This window comes from Equus asinus, chromosome 4 (assembly GCF_041296235.1).
Source record: "Equus asinus isolate D_3611 breed Donkey chromosome 4, EquAss-T2T_v2, whole genome shotgun sequence".
NCBI lineage: Eukaryota > Metazoa > Chordata > Mammalia > Perissodactyla > Equidae > Equus > Equus asinus.
The window spans coordinates 23,322,770-23,344,359 of record NC_091793.1 but is presented as its reverse complement, the minus strand read 5'-3'; the positions used below and the strand labels follow the sequence as shown (position 1 = coordinate 23,344,359).

Genomic DNA, 21,590 nt, shown 5'->3' with positions numbered 1-21,590 from the left:
GGGGATGGGGGCAGGTTTCTGGTTGCTAAGTTTCCAGAAAACAGCTAACATTTTGGGAGCCCTTCCTGTGTACCTGGACCCGTGTGAGGCCTATGACATGCATCATCCGCTGAATCTCGCCAGTGGGTGGACATGATCACTGTGCCATTTTACAGACAAGGCCACTGAGCTGTGAGAGGTTATGTGACTTGCCCGAGGTCTCCCGGCCTGGAGATGTCAGAGGTGGGATTTGAGCCTGGGTCCGCTGACTGAGAGCCCTGTGTGAGCCCCCAGGCGACCCTGTGCACTCGGACCCCTTCTCCTGCACCACCCTGGGGAAGTGGGGAGCCAGGGGAGAGCGGGAGCTCCAAGGGGCAGGCCCTGGGGGTTGCCGCCTATATAGGCAAATCCTGCCTGTGCCTGCCAGGCCGAGGCCCTGCCCAAGGCGGTCTGTGGGCCGTGGGAGTCTCCACGGCCCTCGGGGGATGCACAGGCTGCTAGGACAGCCGCGCTCAGCCAGGGCTCATTCTGTTCCCCTGGGGACGTTTGGTCACGTCTGGAAACACTTGTGACGGAAAAATACGTGTGTGTACACTTAGATATGTTCATTACCAATTTTACTGCTACAAAGGATGTTTAGTACACAACTTACAAATAAAAAATACATAATACGTTTTATTGTGAATTCCATTTAGCAAACTGATTTTTCTCAGAATACTTTGACTGTTTGTTCCGAGTGCTTGTACCCACAGCTAACTGACAAACGAGTGTCATCCTAACGTGAACGTTGGTTGACATTTTTGTTTATGTTAATGAGTAAGATGAGAAGACTTATGTCAAAGCTTTACTTGGTCAATGTCAATATTGTGTCAGGTTCTTGTTCCGTTGACAATGTGATGGTCATAGATACGGCACACTTTTAGTTTAATCTGCATTGTTAGCATCGTCTCCTCACTCGCTTAAGTCTGGGCAATCAACAAGACCATAAACCCAGCCCCGATCTGTAATGTCTACCAGCTTCCATGTGTAAATGCCCCACGGTGGCAGATGGCCCTGAACACGGAGTTGGGAAGATACGTGCACGCTGTTATAGAGCATCCCCACCCTACAGACACAGACGTAAATAACCTCGAGAGCACAGACGATAATAAAATGCAGTGAAATAATCAGGAAGTGATGAATTTTGAGTAATTGCTTTGTTTTTATTGTAATTTAAAGTTTCTATAATTTAATTTTTCATAATGGTTGTGCTTAGCAACTGCATCACAACATTCCTAAAGATTTGAAAATTAGCTGCCTCCAGTCAGCACAGCATTGCCTGAAGCGGAAAGGAATGCTGGGATCCCAGGCTCTGGGCAGGAGGACCTTCTAGAAGCTCCGAGGAGGGAGGTCGCGGTGCGGGGCTCTCAGGAAGGCTTCCTGGGGGCGAGCGCTGAGCAGCTGAGCCCTGGTGGGCGGGGAGCATGGGCTGTGGCAGGAGGTGGAAGGCCAATGGGTGCCTATGGTGGAGACCTCCAGTGCCAAGCCAGGGGGCTGGGGTCTCATTCCGCAGACCTGAGGAGGTTTGGGTCTGACAGTGACCTCGGGAAGGTGGTGTTGGGTGGGGGGGGATTGGGAGGGGGCAAGGCCCTCATCAGGAGCAAGGACAATGGCTGAAGGAGAGAGGGATGCAGGAGGGTACATGGACGGAGGAGAGCTTGGGACTGGGTGACTGGGCCCGAGGAAGCCAGGGGGAGCCCCGGGGGCCCTGGGGCTTGGGCTGCTGTGCATGGCCAGGGGGCTGTCTGGGGCTGAGAGGTTGATGGGACCTTCAGCAGAAGGGAGACCCGGGCCAAGGGAAGATGGGGCCTGATGTGGAGGGCGAGCTTGGGGTCCCCTGACATGGGGAGGGGAAGAGGGGAGGGAGGCTATTGTCAAAGCCTCCCTTGATGCCAGAGGAAGGGGTGGGTGGGGCATCTCCAGGCAGGGTGGGGCCCAGCACCACAGCTTGAGGCATCTGGGACCACCTCAGAGACCCCCACCCGGAGGGCTTCCAGCATGCTCTGTGGAGGCCCCAGGGGCTGCCTTTCTAGATGGATCCCTTCACACCCACCAGCAATTGGAGCATCTCCATCTTTGTCCGTTTTACTATTAGCACCTGCGTTAGATTTCCTTTGGAAAAGGGTTTCCATCACTAAAATGAAACTTGAAAAGCACTGCTCTGACCTCTCAGCTTGCAGCTGGGGAAACTGAGACCCAGAGATGCGGCGAGTTCTTCAAGCTGGAGGCAGGCCTGTGTCTGCAGTCCAGGCTTCCTGGGCCCAGGCGCCCCACTGGGCACTCCAACGGCCATCAGCATTTCATCCTGTTAGGCTGGGATGGGCAGGGGGAGCAGGCGGAATCTGGGGATGGGAGGGGAGAAGGGAATGATGAGGAGACAGAGAGCCTGAGACGGGGGTGGAGGAGGGCCCCAGGTGCAGAGGCACCAGAGAAGAGGAGCTGAGCCATCTGTGTCCCCTCGGGCACTGGAGGCAATTCAGTGGGCCCAGGACAGGTGACAGGTGGGGACGGATTCCCCAGCCTGGGAGCTCAGGCTGAGTGGGTGCCCCTCCTCCAGCTTGCGGGGTTTGCCACCACGGGACAGCAGCTGCAGGGTGTGGGCTTCACCCACTGCGGCTTTAGTGCCTCCTCTGGCAAAGGGAGCCTTCCAGCCTATTGCAGTGGGGGCCACGGGCCATGGATCTGTACTCTGATGCATGTCAGCGGTGGCAGCCAACACCCTGGGCCCTCAGGAAGGTAGGTCAGAGAAGCACCTGGCCTTCTAGGACCCCTCCTCATGGGCTGGTTCCCACCTCCTGACGTCAGCCTCCAGACACCCTATTAGCTGCTGGGTCTGCCTGCCTGATCTGGCCCTTTAAGAGCACCAGTCCCCACCCCCCGTATTGCTCCAGTCTCTACAGGTGGGTGGTCTCCACAGTTGGGTGCTGGCTTTCCTTAGGGACCCTCGTGAGTTGGTTTTCTGGGGCCTGTGTTACAGGTGAGGAGACAGGCTCAGATAGGGGAAAGGGCTTGTTCAAGTTCACCGCATGGCACAGCCAGCACTAGGACCTGGTCTGTGGGGCTCCAAAGCCAGGTTCTGTTGTCCTAACTGGGGACACACAGAGGACAGGTGCAGAGGCCAGCGGGACAGATAGACTTCACCACCACTCATAACACTGGACCCGGGAGGCCAGGCCCTTGCCCTTCTGGGGTGGCTGCTCGGGAGGTAGAGGCCAGTCCGCACTCGCCAGGAGGTGCCCTGTGGCATGGGGGAGAATGCAGTCTCTTATCTGGCTCTCTGTGCCTCAGTTTCTTCCCTGACTCTTCCCTTTCTCTTTTTAATGATCTTAGATATATTTTTTAATTACATAAGAAATATGTTTACATTTTCAAAAATAATTCTAACAAATCAAACGGTTGGAAATAAACACGTGAACTCTTCTTGCCCTGCCTGCTCCTGCCCCAGGGGTCACCTCAGTGACTGTTCGAGCCCATTTGTATAGTTTCCTGTTGCTGTCATGGATTACCACAAACACAAATAATGCAAATCTGTCACCTCACAGTCTGTAGAGCCGCAAGCAGTCTAACGTGGGTCTCGCCGGGCTAAAATCCAGGTACCCGCAGGTTCCTTTCTAGGTAGGATCCCTCTCCTCGCCTTGTCCAGCGTCCGGTGGCCACCCGCATTCCCTGGCTCGTGGCCCCTTCCTTCGTCCTCAAAGCCTGCGAAGGAGAGTGAAGTCCTCCTCGTTCCCGTCACGCTGATCTTCCATGCTCACTTCTCCCTCTTGCTCTGCTCTCCTGCCTCCTCTTCCACATCTAAGCACCCTGCAATGACATGGGGCCCCGTGGACAACCCAGGATAGTCTCCCTGTTTTAAGGTCAGCTGATTATCAGCCTCGAATCCCCCTGCCGTGTGAGGTAATGCAGGTTCTGGGGAGTAGGACGTAGACATCTTCGGGGGGCCACTACTCTGCCTCCCACGCATCCTCCTCTTCCTCTGCGTTCACGTTCATGTTCTCGGCTGGACGGCTCTGCGTGCTTCGTTTCCGTGAGCGTGTGTTCTCAGAAGCCAGGTTTCATCACCTAACTTTCGGGACAGCTTTCCACAGCCGCCCACGCGGGTGGCTCTGTCTTTGAACAGCTGCCTGGTCCTTTGTAAGGTGCGATCCCATCATTTATTTAAAGGCTCCCCTCTTAGGCATTAGATTGTTTCCAGTTTTCATCTGTTACCGATGTTGCCATAGGGAATACCTTTTTCCAAAAGTCTTTGCACGCATGTGACTTTCTATGGGGTCATTCCTAGGAGTGGACCTGTCAGGTCAAGGGATGGGGTCATTAAAACTGTGACGATGCCACCAGACTGCCCTCCATGCACCCCGCCACAGTTGACTCTCCCAGCAGTGGGTATTATCTGTCTTTTAAATACTTGCCAGTCTTTTCGACACGGCCCCATTTTGTGATGTCATCTCACTCACTCAGCACCTGCCACAGTCAGGCGCTGGCTTGACTCCAAGCTAGGTCAGACCTTCCCCGTCCGTATTCAGGAAACTTACGTCCTGACCGAAGCAGAGCCTCTTGAGGCAGGGGAGAGGCTGCCCAGAGACAGAGCTAGGAGGACGTTTGAGCTGGGCTGCAGGCCAAGTGAACGACCTGGGAAGAGGAAGTTGCCAAAGAATGTTCCCAGCAGTGGGAATAGCATGAGCTAAGGCTCAGAGGCGTGAACCTGCCATGAACTGTTTTCATAACGATGGGGTTTCTTGGGGGAAGGGCCGGGGATGAGGCCACAAGGGTCAGACCCAGGAGCAGGGACTTGACCCTATAGGATTGGGAGCCTTGGAAGGGCTGAAGCTGGTAAGTGACAGGGTGACGTTTGCGGCTCGGGGGCAGGTGCAGGCTGGTGGTGCCAGGGTCCAGGGAGAGGGCTGAAGCCCGGACCAGGGCAGGCTTTCCCCTGAGGCCTTTCGCCCCAGGCTGGGAGAGAGCCGCTCTCCTGGCAGTCAGGGCAGCCCCATGACCTCCCGGCCTCCAACCCGCAGGAGGCGTGTGAGCGCAGCCTGGCCGAGATGGAGTCCTCGCACCAACAGGTGATGGAGGAGCTGCAGCGGCACCATGAGCGCGAGCTGCAGCGGCTGCAGCAGGAGAAGGAGTGGCTCCTGGCCGAGGAGACGGCAGCCACAGCCTCAGGTGAGGACCCCAGGCAGGAGCAGCACGGGGGGCTGGGCCTCACAAGCCTCCAGGCTGAGGCTTCTCCTAACTGGACTCAGGAGGCCTTTAAATAAGAGGTGCAGGTTCAGTGCCAAATTTGGGTTAAAGGGTCAGGAGGGGTTGGAAGCCCCCAAAACTCGGCCTCTGACCCTACTTGAAAAGGGGAAACTGAGGCAGTAAAAACCCCCCCTCCCAGAATGGGTTGTGACTCCTCACCCTCAGGGGCCTGTGGCCACTGGGAGGTCCACCTCAAGCCCCCAACATACACCATCTCCAGCTCCACGCCCAGGCCCATAAGTGTGCTGGGGAGGGACTGCTCAGCCACAAACCTGTCCTCACAGGAGGGCCACAGCCTCACTGGGCACACAGGCTGGACTCGGGGCTGGGGGGGGTGTTTACTGAGCCTCAGCACCCATGTGACATAACCCAGTCCTTGCAGTGCCTAAGGGAGTGACCCCATTTCACAAATGAGGAAACGGGGGCTCAGAGAGGTTCGTGACTTGTCCCATATGCCCATATGCCCGCATGGGCATAGCTTGAAGGTGGCAGAAGCTGGAGTCGGAGCCCAGGGCACTCCGATTGCAAAACGATGCTCTGAAGCCTGCCCTCTGCTCTCCCAAGCCAGAAACAGGAATGCTCAAGCTCTGTCACTGCTGTGTGTGCCTGGCGCATCCTAGGGGTGCGCCGTGGGGTTGGCAGAATAATGGAAATGATGAAAGAGGTCACATGATCTAGAACTTGCCACCTGCCAAGGGCTTCACACACTCAAGGCCGTGGCCCTTCATCCTGTACCCTGGGGGCCTGTGTGTTTTGCATTTTAGGAAGATAGCCCAGTGCGTGTATTAGATATCCCCCCATCCCAGCAGGGTCTGGGCTTCACCCTGAAATCTAGCACCAAGGTTTTTGCAGTGAAATTTCTCAAAGTCACACTTAAGTGGGATAATAATGACCACAAATAGCTTTGTGTTCGTTCAGGTTGGGGATTGCCACCAAAAGACTTATGAAAAACTTTCAGTGTTTGGAGCTTTTGGATTTGGGAATTATGGATAAGACTGTGGATGAGGATTGTTTAATCCTCACAACAACCTCATGTGAGCGTGAAAAGACTCGGTCCTTGGGAGCTCACAGTCTGAAAAATAAACCAGTGAGAGCTAACGTCCAGGCGTTTCCTCTGTGCCATGCATTGTTCTTAATGCCCTGGACACATCTTCCAATAACCCATGACAGAGGTGCTGTTATCCCTGTTTTCCAGATAAGGAACCTGGGGCACAGAGGGGTTAAGCCCCCTGTTCAAAGTCACACAGATTTGTACCAACTGCAGAGTCTGCACTCTTGGTCACTAGGCTGGGCAAGGCAGATGTACCTTGTTAAAGAACCTCCAGGTTCTGCACGGAGGGCCGTGTGGGGTCTTACCCAGAAATCACTAACAAGAGGTACCAGTGGTCAGACACTGAGGTGTCTCCCCAGTGGGGTCCATCAGACCAGGCTTGTTATCCTCCCTTGATAGACAAGCTCAGAGAGGTTAAGCAACTTACCCAAAGCCACTCAGTTTAAGACACAGCCTGGTCCAGTGCTCTTTGCATACCACTCCCTGCTCCTATCTCCATGGTCCATGTGGAGTCTCAGGGGAGGTGGAGCTTGGTGCTCCTGACCCCGCTTCCATCTCCCCTGAACCTCTCTGCCTGCTTCCAGCCATCGAAGCCATGAAAAAGGCCTACCAGGAGGAGCTGAGCCGGGAGCTGAGCAAGACACGGAGTCTCCAGCAGGGCCCGGACGGCCTCCGGAAGCAGCACCAGTAAGATGGCACCTGGCCCTGGGGTCTGTAGGCTGGGCCTCCATCTGAGCCAGGGGCCCAGCTGTCCACCCTGGTGGTTATAAGTCGGGACCTGTGCTGAGACCTCTTGGCAGAGGACACGTCAGTTTGCCCCCAGCTGAGACTCCTCCTGCAGTCACGTGGCACAGGGTACAGAAGCAGCAGGGCCTCAGCCAGACCCCCAGGCCAGTCCACATAGACAGTTCTTTAGGCCCCTTCTTGTCTACCCAGACTCAGCATCCACACTCGTCTTCTCCTCTTTAGTGTCCCCTAGAGCTGGGCTGCAGTATCACCCTTGGCCAGTAGGTGTCCCTTCCCACCCCGAGCACAGATCTGGAACACTGGGGCTGTGGGGGCCTTGGAGATGGGCTCCTCCAACCCAGCCTCTCACAGAGGAGCTCGTGCAGCCCAGAGAGGCTGTCAGCAGTTCATGGCCCTACAGTGGGCTGAAGGCAGAAGGAGGGCGGGAACCCAGGAGTCCTGAGCTGTTTAGAGGCTGCCATGACCCGACTCCGGGCTTGGTGGAGGGCGGGAGAGCCCAGCCATCCTGGCCCTGCTCCGCCCCGGCAGGTCAGACGTGGAGGCGCTGAAGCGGGAGCTGCAGGTGCTGTCGGAGCAGTACTCGCAGAAGTGCCTGGAGATCGGGGCCCTGACGCAGCAGGCGGAGGAGCGTGAGCACACGCTGCGGCGCTGCCAGCAGGAGGGCCAGGAGCTGCTGCGCCACAACCAGGTGGGCCCGCTCCGGGGGTGGACGGTGTGTTGGGGCTTGGGGCGTGGGCAGTCCTGGCCCCTGGTGGGGGTGGCGCATGGGCAGTCGGGGTAGGGGGTTGGGGATGGGCAGTCCCGGTCCCGGTGGGGGCGGGGAGGGGAATGGGCGGTCCAGCCTCCCTGCACTGACCACCCCACCCCTCCCAGGAGCTGCACACCCGCCTGTCAGAGGAGATCGACCGGCTGCGCGGCTTCATCGCCTCGCAGGGCACAGGCAGTGGCTGTGGGCGCGGCAGCGAGCGGAGCTCCTGTGAGCTGGAGGTGAGCGCCCGCCCCTCCTGCCAGGCCACCCGGCCGGCTTGGGGCCTGGGGCTGGCACCCCGACAGGCTGGGTGTGCCCTGCAGCGGGAGCACTGTGGCTCCGAGGGGCTAGGCCCCAGTGAGGAAAGGCACCCGCAGTTAGGAAGGACACCTGTCTGCGTCCTGCCACCTCCCTGCTGTGTGACCATGACAAGTCACCTCACCTTTCTGAGCCCCAGTAGCTCATCTATAAAATGATGCTAGCACCTCCCTTACCTGGAGAACCTGGAGTGAGAAAATGTGTGTGTGATCCCAGGATCACCTGAGTCTTTGTTTTATTTAACTAAAGTTTATATGCAGCTTTCCTCTGTGCCTGGCAGTTCTGTAAGCCCTGTGTACGGTTAGTTGGTTGAATCTTCCTAACAGGCCGAGCCTGTCTCCTCCTTGGTCAGGTCAGCATAGCAACACCTGGCCCTCAGGGTTTCGCAAGGGGTTAAGGAGGGTCCGCAGGGAGGCCCAGCCCTCTCTGGTTCACAGTAGCATCACACTGTGGCTTCTTTTCGTCCTCTTTGCCCTCAAGTTGAGGGCCTGGTACTGTGTTGGGGCCACAGCTGAGGTGACCATAAGATACCCACTCACATGGTGTGGACAGAGATGAGGGAGCGAGGAGAAATCAGAGAGGGCTTCCTGGAGGAGTCTGCCCCTGAGGTGGAGCGGGTCTTGGTGCAGGTTGGGAGCTGCACTCTTGGGGCCTGAAGCAAGGAGAAGCCAGGCAGCAGGGTGCTGTGGGTCAGGGTAGCCTTGGCCTCTGGCCTTTGGTCAGCCTGGCACCCATGACCCCAGGTGCTGCTGCGAGTGAAGGAGAACGAACTTCAGTACCTGAAGAAGGAGGTGCAGTGCCTCCGGGACGAGCTCCAGATGATGCAGAAGGTAGGGCCCGCTGGCCGGGCGGGGTCCGCAGGGCGGGGGAACCTCTGATCTACCTGAATGCCCGTCCTGTGAGCACCTGCTCTGCGCTGGCCACTCCCCCCTCCTCCTCTCATCCGGCTCTGCCTGGCCTCTCCCACAGAGGTGTCATTATCTCCACTTACAGACAGAGAAACTGAGGCTAAGAAAAGGAAGGGGCCTTGCCCGAGGCCGCACTTGCTTTCGTTTACCAGCAAATATTCCCGGAGTGCCTCCTGTGTGTCAGGCACTGGGCGAGGTGCTGGGAGAGAGCCCAGGACGGGACAGGCAGCCTGCCTGTGCGGAGCATCTGCTCCGTGAGGAATGGGCTGTGGGCCCCGCCATTGGGAGGGCCGAGCGTTTCAGGCTCAGCTCTGTGCGTCTGTGGCCCGTCGGTGACAGCTTGGTGCCATGTCCCTGTGCCTTTGACACCCTCTGTGTGCTGGTGGCTCTATGAGCGTGTGAGCCAGACTCATGGAAAAGGCCCTGGCCCTGGGCCAGGCTGAGCTGGGTCTCATCCCAGCCCCTCCCGGCCGTGTGGCCTTGGGCAACAGCGTCACCTCCCTGAGGCTCAGCTCTCATCTCGAGCGGGATGAAAATGATGCCCACACCTGTGTCACTGGGGGGTGCTGGGAGGGGAGGCCCGGGGTGGGGGCCGCCCCGGGGGGCACCTGGAGGGACAAGGCCCAGGGGGCTGTGGAGGGGCCTGGCTGCATTGTGCTGGCTGGGAGGGAGCGTGGTGGGCCTGTGCCAGGTGGGCAGGGCTGCTGTCCAGCCTCGGCACAGGGCCAGGCAGGGAGGGCTTCTGCCCTCACAGCCCCCCTGGCCCCCAGGACAAGCGCTTCACCTCGGGAAAGTACCAGGACGTGTACGTGGAGCTGAACCACATCAAGACGCGGTCAGAGCGGGAGATCGAGCAGCTGAAGGAGCACCTGCGCCTCGCCATGGCTGCCTTGCAGGAAAAGGAGGCTGTGCGCAACAGCCTGGCCGAGTAGAGGTAGGTGCCACGGGGTGGCCACCAGGGGTGGGCAGGGGTGAGGCCGGGCGGGGCACCGGGCCTGGAGGTGTGAGCTCCAGGCTCATCCTCACCCGACTCACTGTGCCACCCGGGCCAGGACACTTCCTTCTCCTGGCCTCTGTTTCCTTCTCTGAAATGGGCTCAGTGACACCAGCAACATGGGGTTGTTGTGGGGATCAGTCAGGGTACATTTTGTAAACTTGAGCACGTTCCTTCATGGGTGGGAAGTGCGGTTCAGGATCTGGTTGTTGCTGTGTCTCCCCTTGTGACAGCGGGTGCTCTTAACACAGCGCCACCCCCGCAGCCTGATGAGGCCCCGCCCCTCCCCAGGGCTGACAGTGCCCCTGGCTGATCTGCCCAGGCTCCCGCGTCCTCTCCACCCCCAGCCGTCAGACCCGGGTGCCTGATCCTCACAGAATGCCTTCCGCCCAGCTGCACCCCCGCAGCCTGATGGAGGCCGGCCCTCTGCCCGCCTTAGTCTCAGGGTCACCCTTGAGTTAGCAGGGTCTGGAACATTTTTATGGTGCTTTCCCTAACGCCACATCTGCCTGGAGCTTCCTCTTCGTGACAAGTCCTTGTGGACTTCCTAAGGCATGTAGGAGAGGCCACCCTGTGGGCCAGGCTTGGGGAGAAGCCCAGAGGAGCAGATCTGGCCTTTGGGCTGAGAGGCATTGGAAGGACCTACTGGCCACCCTCGCCTGGCCCACGCCAGGGCCCAGGGCCAAGGCTGGGGCTTCCCCAGCCCTCAGCTCCCCTGCTCTTGTCTTCCAGGTCCTTGTGGTCCAGCCCCGCTGCAGACCCCCCGCCCAAGGGGACCAGTCGCCCTCCTTCCCTACTGGATGGAAGTCAGAAGCCAAGCTTTCTCCCCACCGTCTGTGGGCCGCACGTGCACACACACACACACACAGGCACACACACACAGGCACACACACACACACACACACACAGGCACACACACACTCTGCGTATCTGAGCGCGCCCCTCGCACTGGGTCTTATCTTGCACCTTCTTCAGGATTTTATATGTGAAGAGATTTTTATATAGAATTTTTTTCTTTTTTTTTTCCCAAAACACTTTATACCTTTTAAAAAGCAGTACCTGGTGGCCGTGTGCCTCCACACTGGCCTGGGCTCTGTCTACAGCCACCTGCCTGGGCTTCTGGGCCTATGGCCCTGCCCGGGGTCTGGTGGGGGCCCAGCAGAGGCCATGGCAGGGTGGACTCTGTGGGAGAGGCAGGGGGCCAGCCACCCTACCTCCCACTAACTACTTCCTGCCCTAGGGGACCCACACCCTGGGGCTCTGGCGGAGGGACAGATGGACAGAGGGAGCCGGCAGCTGTCCCCAGGCCGCACCTCCTCCTCTGGGGGTGCTGGGCGTGGAAGCGCTGGAGCCGCCCCATGAAGGTGTCTCTCCTCTGCTCCATGAGCCTTCTTAACTTAATAAAATGTTCCGGCAGCTCTGGTGTCCTAGATGGCCGGGGCAGGGCGGGCCGTGGAGGTCGGGGTTTCTTAAGTGGCTTCATCAGCCACACCGCCAGCGCTCCACTCTTCCTCGGGGGTGGCCTGTGGGCTTCTGAGGGTGGAGTTGAGACTAGTTCCTCCGCCAGGCGACGGCTTTGCAGCTCCATGTGGAGTTTGCAGACCAGCGGCAGCCACGAGCTGGGGAGTTGTTGGAAATACCAGGTCCAGGCCCCAGCCGGCCTGCTGCGCTTGAACACGGCCCCCGCGATCCACGTGCACCTCAGAGTCTGACAAGTCCTGGGCGGGCACTGGGCCCAGGCCTTAGAAAGAGGACCAGCGCTGAGACTTCACCCCTGGCTGACCGTGGGCAAGCCACGTCCCCTCTCTGAGCCTTAATCTGCTTCTCCGTCAATTTGGGTATCTTTCAGCCCCAGCCGTATATTGAGGCCGTACCCAGAAGTCCTGTCCAGCCCTGGGCAGGGGGTCGGGTCGGGGCAGTGGACATGGCCACTCCAGGCCCACCGGGCTGGGAGGCCTCATCACGGCTGGCTGGCTGTGCTGATACTGGCCACATGTGGGGCTGGGAACAGGCCCCATTTCTGAGCTGCTGCAGGCCCGGCCGGGGCTGTCTGACGCGCAGGGCTGTGGCTAAGATGGTGAAGACCGGAGAGGACGACGTGATGAATCTTCTGGACATAATGTTGAGCCAAAGCAGCCAGCCACAAAAGGGCACACGCTGCATGATCCCATTTATATGAGGTCCGAGAGCAGGCAGAGCTGTTCCTGTGGCGATAGGCATCAGAACAGTGGGTACCTCTCGGCTCTGGGTGGGGCGGGGCACATTGACGAGCAGTGGGCACGAGGGAACTTTCTGGAGTGCCAGAAATGTTCCATGTCTTGATCTGCGTGGTGGTCACATGGCTGGATACCATGTAAAAATTTACCACACTGTGCACTTAACGATTTGTGCATTTGTGTGTGTGAACCATGTCTCAGTTAAAAAAAAAAAAGAGCCAGGGTTCCAGCAGGTGCCCAGGTGAGCCACCTGGGGAAAACCCCAGTAACCTCTCAAACAGGGAATTTGGCCAAAATCATGTGGTTTGGCTGCAAGGTCTGGTCTCCTCGGGCAGCCAGGCGTGTGCTCTGGAAAGAGCCGAGGCTGGGGGATCAGGCTGACCCGCCTGAGTTCCGAGCCCGCTGCTGCCTCTGGCTGGCCGTGTGAACCTCCTCGGGTCACATCCCTCTCTGGGCTTTTTTCCCCATGTGTTGAATGGGGACGATGATGTCTCCCATGGAGGGCTGTGTAGGCATTAAATTACCGACTGTTTCAATTCTCTATTGCTGCCTAACCAACTGCCACAGCCTTAATGGCCCAGAACAACAGCTCTTTGTTACCGCTCGTGGTCTTGTGGCTCGACTGGGCTCAGCTGGGCAGTTCTCTTGGTGTCTGTTGTGCAGTTGCCGCCACATGTGGCTGGGCTGGAGTCGTCTGAAGGCTCAGCTGGGTTGGGCATCCAAGATGGCTTCTTCCCTCATGTATCTGGTGCCTCAGCTGGGATGGCTGTGAGAGCTGGGGGCCACTGGACATCTCTCCCTGTCTCCACGTGGCCACTTCCGGTGGCCAGCCCGTGCCCCCCCCACAGCGTGGCACTCTCAGGGTAGGCTGTAGTCTGACCGCTTCCATGTTGGTTGACTTCTCTTTGTTTCTTACACGCTGCTTGTGACTTTGGCTTGGAAGTGCTGTGGCACGACTTCCATCACGTTCCTCAAGAACAGGTCATAGGGCTGGCCCAGATAAGCGGAGGGGACAACGCCGGGGCAGGAGCGCCGGGTGAGGGCTCGTTGGGAGCCATCTTTCCTCTCTGTGCTCTGTGTCTCCACCTGCCTCTCCTCTTCAGTTAATCACAAGGAGCCACAGTCAGCACAGAGGAGGCAGCACACCCAGCCTGGGAGGTCAGGGGAGGCTTCCTGAAGGAGAGGGTGCTGGAGTGAGCAGACACTGGCTAGCTAGGAGGGTGGCGAGAGTATCCCAGGTTGAGTGGACATCACGTTCAAAGGCACTGAGATGGGAAAGTAGCAGGGACGGAGCAGCTGGGTTTGGCTAGAGTTTGGAGCGCATAGAGGGATCCGAAACAAGGCCAGAAGGGCAGGTCAGAGCTGGAGTCCAATTCTGCAAGGATGGCGGGGTCGTGGCTCCACGCTCTAACCTCGTTCTTAACCCAGGGGAGATGTCGGGGAGGTTTAGGCGGGCAGTGCCCTGGCTCAGGACGGAGGTCTGGATGAAGATTGGGGCGTCGTCTGCACAGGGGGTTAGCGCGGACCCCAAGCTGGCTTTGGGGGTGGTATATGGTGGCAGAGCGGGGGATCGAGGGGTAGGTTAACAGCAGCTGTAGTGAGCCAACGCAAGAAGAAGGGAGTGGCCAACAGGGGCCGGAAGAAAAGGCCCACAAAGAGTCCACTGAATCTCATCAGGCCACCAAGGGTGCGGAGCCACATGGGGTATGAGGACTGTGGGGGAGGACAGAGAAGTTTGTCACTTCCTTGTCACCGAGTCAGTTGGTGACGAGTGTCACCAACGAGTCACTTTACTCTGCCTCCCTTTTCTAAAGCCTAGATCTTCAGTCCCCCCAGCCCCACCCATCCCGGGGCTCCGGGACCCACCCACTCTGAGCCCCAGGGACCTGCAGCTCCTCTGGGGGGCACAATGTCACCCACAGTGGCTCCCCTTCAGAAAGCACTAATGATGCAGACCCCTCCCTCCCACTCCATCCCTCCCTCTTCTTCCAGCTGCCCTCATTTATGCCACTGCTCGTGCTTTGACCCTGGACATCCCTGCCTTCAGCAAGCAAAGACGCTGTGAGAGGCAGGATGAGGAAGGAGTCAGAGCTCAGGTAGGGGGTCAGACGGCCCTCCATCCGCATCCTTGCTCCTAGCTCTGCAAACTTAGACAAGTTACATAGCTTTTCTGTGCCTCAGTTTCCTCCTCTGTAAAATGGGGATAGTCGTGTCTACTTCGCAGAATTGTGAAAATTAAAAATGAACTAATACATGTAAAATGCTGAGAAGAAGGCCTGGGGCCTAGTAAGCACAATATAAGTGTTAGCTATTATTATTATTGTGGTGGTTATTATTGTTATGGGGCGGTTATGAGGATTAAGCGAAATGATGGAAGTAAAACGCATGGCACAGGGCCTGGAGTACAGTAAGTATTTCCACAGCAGGAGCCGTTATTTTATTAGTATCAGTCGGAGGTCAGCAGATGCCCCGTCCTCCACCATGCCCAGGAGCTCTGGTCACACTTGGTCCAAACCCCAGTTCCACGCCTTGAGAACCCAGACCTCTGCCTTCCGTCTTGTCAGGCGCCCACCTGTCACTTTTCAGCGCTCCCGGAGATGTCCTCTCTCGAGGCAGGATGTGTTACCAGGTACAAAGCCAGACCCTTCAGTGGCTCCACAGTAAATCCTCTCGAGGGGAGCATCCTATTAGGGGCTCTCAACATCTCGCCCCTTGTGCCATCTCGCCACAGGGCAATGGGGGCACCTGGCAGTCTGGAGGAGCCCAGCCTGACCCCTGGGTACCGCCCACCAGCTCCTCCTCGCAAGCCCTGGCCAACTACCCCTTTTCTGCTCCTGGATGAAAATGCTTAGCCTCGTCCCCATGACTACGGCCTCATTCAGCCTCTTCCCTGTCCCCATGCCTGTGACCTGGGTCAGCCTCTTCCCTGGTCGCTAGCCTCCGGTTTTTCTTCTCCCGTCCGATCCGTACACTGCGGGTGTGGGCTTTCTAAAACAGAGCTGGCAGTAGTTTCCCTTCGTGAAGCCCCGCCCTGATCCCCTGCTGCTCTCAGGATCCAGTCTCAGCACATGAGCCCCTCGGCCTGCCCCAACCCCTCACCCTGCCCCTTCCAGCTCCCTGGGCTCCACCTTCCACATGAAGCCCCCTGTAGCTCCAGAGGGTGCCCAGCCATGCACTTGTCTGTCCTCACTGCTCTCCTCCACACACACCTGCCCGCTCCCTGCTCCTCCCCTGGTAGAGTCGGGACTCAGATAGGGCATCATCTGCCACCTCCAGGAAGCCCTCCCAGATCCCCCAGGTGGGGCTAAATGACTGCTCTGGCTTCTACAGCCCCTCCACTTGACATGTTCTTTCCACATGGCTCCCCCAGACTTAGCCCCCTGAGGCCAGGGACTAGCTCTGATTCACTTAGGTTTCCCCAAGGGCCCAGGACGGAGCACATGGAATCTCAGCAGGATGAGTGTTTGTTGATTGACCCATTGACTGACTGACTGAGTGACTGACCAGAAGTGAATGACTACCCAGCCAGGCACCCTCTAGATAGAGCCTAGCCACAGCCTCAGCCCCACCTGCACGCCAAATGGCAAAGGGCCAGGTCTCCCCATAAACCAACTGGGAAGCCCAGCAGCCAACCTGAGGGGCTGGGAGCTAATGGCAGTTTCCAGAACATGAAAGGGCTGGGCCATAACTGTGAGTCATCCCTGTCACCCTGCATCCCATCTGGACTTTACAAGGGCCCTGCAGGCTCTGAGGCCCGGGGAGGGAGGAGCTGACTCTGCCAGAGCGTCTGCCGCGAGCAGACTTTATAGATAGCCTCCCCGTTAATGCTCACAGCAACACTTTGAAGAACCTATCGCTGGCCCCACTTTACAGAGGAAACTGAGGCTCAGAAAGGGGCCCTGACTCACTGAGGTCGATAATTTAGTGGCTCACATCTCGGCACATCTGGCTCCTCACGGAGGCCGCGTCCCCACAGCAGCACCATCTGCCTTCGGTTGAGCACCTGCTGTGCGATGCCCGCAGCAAGCACTTTGATCCCCAGAAAGGCCCGGTGAGGGAGGGGCACAGCTCTGCCAGGGAGGGGGCCGGGACTCAGGGCGGCACAGTGAGGCACCTGGTCACAGAGCTGGAGCCCCGGTCTGTGGGTCTCACGGCGCAGGGGGCCTCCTGAGCCGACCAAGGTCTCCTCAGGGGAGGCTGCCCGGAGACCAGGTGCCTTGGGGCCCCGCTTGGGTGCAGGTAGGGGGGGAGGTCTGGGTGCACCTCCATTAGGCTGACTTGGATGAAGCACCTCCACACTCCTGCCTCAGTTTCCCTAGTAAAGCAGAGTGAGAGCTTCCTCTCAAGGGGGCCAGGAAGGCTGGAGGCCCCTAGAAAGGGCAGGAGGGTGTCCCAGGGGTGCCCTCACCCCTTCACGGTCCTGCAGCTCCAGACTCGCCCCGCGCGTCATGGGGGGCTGCCAAGCACACTTTCTTCCCACAGTCCCCACAGTACTGGTCCTGCCTGGGCCTCCATCCCCACTGCCTTGTCTCCTGGGCCAGACCCTCCCCAGCTCTGGCCGCCCTACACCCAGGCAGTCGCCCTCTGCAAGCTCCCTTGCGGCTCCTCAACGCCATGGCTCAACGTCTCTGCGTCTCCGTCTCCACTATCAGAACGGAGGGAGGAGCCTACAGCCCAAAGATGGTCACCTGAGCCCACGTCCTGGCCTGGCCACCCACTGGCCCTCTGAGCTCAGCTGAGGCATCTCCAGAGGGACGCCCCAGCCTCGGGAGAGGGGCAGCTGGCTGCACCGGCCAAGCAAGTCTGCAAGGTGACTGGTGTGGACGCTTCACCTGCAGTGTGACATCACTGCCCTGAGGGGCCACTGCCGAGAGGCCCCAGGTGGGGCCTGGCCAGCTGTGACTCCGGCTTCCAGCAGAGTCTCGCGTTCTCCTGTGTCCTTAGGGAGACAGGTTTGCCGGTGTCTCTGGCCCCACAGCCAGGGTCCCCCGTAACCCGGGCCCCAGCCTCACGCCTGCTCTCACCTCCTCACTCGTTCGTCCATCGACCCAGTCGTTCAGTGAAAGTCCGTGTCTGCACGAGAACATTCGTCGCAGCGTTGGAGTAGGAAGCTTTAACTAAATTCCCCTCCAGATGTGCCGAGCACTCGTACAAAGCAGTGAGGAAGCTCTCCACCTGCCGGTGCGGAGAGATGCCGAGCGGTGGAGTAAACAAAGCGAGGGGCAGAGCCGGGCGTGGGCTGCGGCCCCATTTGCGTAAAAGAAGGAAATTATGGCAGGTACAGATCAGCACATGTGCTTATAGATGCTTGAAACCTCTCTGGAAGGATTCACACACACACACATACACAAGTGAGAAAACTCAGTGTGCAGGGGGCCCTGCACATGCGAGACCCGGGAACAGCGGTTGCCTCAGGGACAGGCGGGAAGGCTGGGGGACAGGGGTGGAGGGACACATTTCAACATTATACATTTCCATACCACGTAACTGTCTCCTGTGTGTGGGTTATCTATTCCAAAATAAGTAAGCGTTTAAAAAGGATGAAATAGCCCCACAGGGAGCATGGTATGGCGACGAGAGAGCTGGAGCCAAGCTCGGGGGGCCAGTTTCTGGTTCTGCCTCATACCTGCTCCAGTCAGTGACCCTCTGACCCTCGTTTCCTCCTCACCCGAGAGGGGAGTGATAAGGAGAATTAAGTGAAGTCACAAGGTCACTGCTCCTGCAGCCGCCAGCCACAGCGGCCATGCCCGCCGAGCGGCAGCTGTTGTTATTACTGCTAAAGTCCTGGTCAGGCCTGTTCCAGACACCCGGGTGACACAGACATGAAGGGACACGCCCTCACCCCGCTCGAGGACAACAGCAGAGGGAGGGCAGGCGGTCAACTGACGGACCGGAGGAGCAGGGCAGGCTGCAGACGCGGTGGCGCCCGCGCCGAGATAAGTGCACAGGAGACAAAGGGGAGGAAGGGCGCCCCGGGCTGGGGGGCTGGCTGGACACACCGGGGCCACACCCCAACAACAGAGCTGTAGATGCGCCGTCGTGAACACCTTTGCGCACGCCGCCCCGTCCACACACGCGCCCCTGCTCACGGGTACAGCACTGGCACGTGCCTGTACGGGCTCCAGGTGGTCGAAGGCCAGGCCGAGCATGGAGGGCGGGGCAGGTTGGGGGTCAGGGGTGCGGGCTGGGGACTGACCACTGACTACCTGTGTGACCCCAGGCAAGTCACTTAACCCCTCTGTGCCTCTGTGCCCTCACCTCTAACCTGGGGATAATAACAGTGCCGGCCTCTGAGAGACGTGAGGATTACACGAGGCAGTCCCAGTGGGGTGCTGAGATCACTGTTCAACAGATGTTCACGGTCATGATTTCTAACACGCGTGTTAACATGTAGCATAATGTACCTCATGATACGTTAATGTCACTCCATTGTGTTCACATGTCACAGTATAAGCTAATGCTTTATTCAGTGCATGCCTAGTGTGCACATGCGTACGTGTGAGATATACACACAAAAGCCGCTATGGGCCCAGGTGCACATCTCGTGCACACCTAAACATATGCCAAGTACGTCTGTACACACGCGCCTCTCTACACGCCCACTCCAGCCCCGCCCTCTCCTCCCGAGCTGAATGTCCACGCAGGGCAGTGAGGCAGGCCAGTCCCCAGGCTCCAGGTGGCCTTCTCGCACCTGCCGAGAAGAGTAGACGCAGACTGATGGGGGCCAGGAACCACATTCTAGAGCCACCGGGTCAGAGGCCAGAGGCCCTGCACCCAGCACAGCGCCTCGTGTTGAGCAGGAGACCCAGCTGGTGGTGAGAGTTGACTGACTGTGTGAACAAATGACGGCTTACTGCATGAAATTGAAAACAGAGTCATGTCAGGATTGTCTGTTTCATCTTCATCTCCCCTCTGGGCTCTGCGTTTCATGAAGATAGGGCTCATGTCTGATTTGTCTTGCTTCCCAGCACCCAGCCCACATTCTGGCAAAGAGTGGCCGTCAGTGAGTGAATTAGGATATGTTTGGCTGTGAGCGGCAATAACAATAGCTTAAACAGGAAAGATGTTTATTTACCTTACCTGGAAAAGTCTGAAGGGAGGGCTCCCTGGCTGAGCCACAGTGTCTGGGATTCAGACTCCTTATAGCCTCTTTTTTTTTTTTTCAATTTTATTTTTTCCTTTTTTGCCCCAAAGCCCCCTGGTACATAGTTGTATATTCTTAGTTATGGGTCCCTCTAGTTGTGGTATGTGGGACGCTGCCTCAGCATGGCTGGATGAGCAGTGCCATGTCCACGCCCAGGATTCGAACCAACGAAACACTGGCTTGCCTGTTGCAGAGCACGTGAACTTAACCACTCGGCCACAGGGCCGGCCCCCAGACTCCTTGTATCCTTTTATCTAGGACCTAGACTCCTTCATGCACAGTCTCCATTCACAAATACACCTCATGGCCCAAGATGGCTGCTCTAGTTCCAGTCAACACGTCTGCATCTCAGCCAGCAGATAGAAGTGAAATGAAGAAGGGGCAAAGGGCCTATGGCAGCTTTCTGTTAAGGAAGCTCTAGCACAACACCTCCACTTACATTCCTTTGGCTGGAACTTGGTACCTGGCCACTCCTAGCTGCCAAAGAGGCTGGGAAAGGCAGTCTCCACTTCGGGTGGCCAAACATCAGAGGCTGTATCACTGTGCTCCACGGGGGACAGGGATGTCAGCTCCACCATTATCAGTGTGTGCTAACTCAGCTAAGATTCAGAGAGCATCTCAGGAATTCCTTGTCAGGCTGGGGACACAGAGACTGTACTCGAGGGAAGAAGGGCTCTCGTGGTCCCCACCGCCCGTCCCCCCCCCCCCCCCCACTGCCTATACAGAACGGGGCTGGCCATAACTTCTGCTGGCCAGAGCTCCAAGCAAGAGCCAGACAGGACCACGGAACGGTTACAGGCACGCGCTTGGGAGTCCGTCAGCTTAAATAGCAAAGTCGCCTGTTATTTTATCCTCAAAGCGAGTTTATCAGGGAACAGCCAAGAGAATTGCAATTTCGGATGGGCATGCTATGGCAAACCTCAGGCAAATCCAGAAAACAGGGCAAGGGAGCTGCCTTTTGATAGAAGAAGGGAGGGGCTGCTCTGGAGGAAAGTCCACGGGTGGAGAGCGACAGTTCAGGGGCGCCGGCTCCTCACTGGCTGGGCTGCTGGGAGCCGGGAGCGGTCCTCCTCGAGCCATGGAGGAGTTCTACTTCCCGTCGTCAGGATGGAGCCGCCCGGCATCCGGGTTGGTGTGCTTGGAGATGAGCTAGGGCGTGAGGGCTCCCCCTACAGGCCTTCCCGACTCCTGTTTGGTTAGGGCATCGTCTTCATCCCAAATCCAACAGGTTTTTGTTCCGGCTCCAGCACCTTTCACCTGTGTGACCTTGGGCACATCCCTTAACTTCTCTGAGCCTCCACTTCCTCATCTGCAAATGATGGAATGCTCATCCTTGCCTCAAAGGAAGGTCATGGAGGTGCAGTGATGTCATGACCGCAAGGCACTAGGCACAGTGCTAGGCACAGAGGGGCCCTCAGAAAACCCCCTCTGAGAGGAGAGGGAAGAGGCCACTGGACCCGGCATAAGTCTCTCGGCACTGGGACCAGGCTCGGGCTCCGCCACCAAGGGCCCTGGTGCTCTCTGAGTACAGCAGGAACCAGTTTCTTTGTCACTTTCTTTATATCCCCTCTAAGTTTAAAAAATGATTTACCATACAAGTGAGGTATGTTAACTTTTGAAAGTGAGAAAAACCAGGTAGCTAAAAGCAAAAAGAATCATCAATAAACCCACCACCTGGAGCTAAATCTCATTAGTTTATTGAATATCCTGTCAGACTATTCTGTAACCCTGTGTGTACACATAACTACGGATATTTAAAGATTTTATTTTTCCTTTTTCTCCCAAAGCGCCCCAGTACAAAGTTGTGTGTTTTTAGTTGTGGGTCCTTCTAGTTGTGGCATGTGGGATGCCGCCTCAGCGTGGCCTGGTGAGCAGTGCCATGTCCGCACCCAGGATTCGAACTGGCAAAACCCTGGGCTGCCGAAACAGAGCGTGCGAACTTAACCACTCGGCCACGGGGCTGGCCCCTGGATATTTAACTATTTGTTTTAATGTAAAATTTACATGCTTTTCCTGGGATCACACTACACATAGGCTACTTGGAAACCTCAAAATGCTAAAAACTACCCCATTGAAATACAGCTTTTTCACCTCCTGACGTACCACCATCTCTGCAGGCCAGCAAATCGGGGCGCTCCATCGCTATTCTCCCCGGCTTCAGGAGACCGAGATTTATTCCACTGGCTCCTCCCTGACTGCTTCACA

At 57.7% G+C, this 21,590-nt stretch overlaps 1 protein-coding gene across 3 annotated transcripts in view; it reads left to right on the top strand.

Annotated features, from left to right (window-relative positions):
* TRIOBP (TRIO and F-actin binding protein) overlaps positions 1-12,403 on the top strand; it is a 55,872-nt gene extending 43,469 nt beyond the window's left edge. For 2 of the 3 annotated variants that reach the window (XM_070506907.1, XM_070506905.1), the window contains 7 exons: positions 5,034-5,181; positions 6,895-6,997; positions 7,586-7,745; positions 7,931-8,044; positions 8,867-8,953; positions 9,802-9,965; positions 10,758-12,403. In XM_070506907.1, coding sequence (XP_070363008.1) covers positions 5,034-5,181; positions 6,895-6,997; positions 7,586-7,745; positions 7,931-8,044; positions 8,867-8,953; positions 9,802-9,963 — 774 coding nt within the window. In that variant the 3' untranslated portion in view covers positions 9,964-9,965; positions 10,758-12,403. Of the gene's footprint in view, positions 1-155; positions 651-5,033; positions 5,182-6,894; positions 6,998-7,585; positions 7,746-7,930; positions 8,045-8,866; positions 8,954-9,801; positions 9,966-10,757 lie in introns of those variants that run through there. The other variant, XM_070506906.1, reaches the window with a different exon arrangement.
* The last annotated feature ends 9,187 nt before the right edge of the window (positions 12,404-21,590 follow it).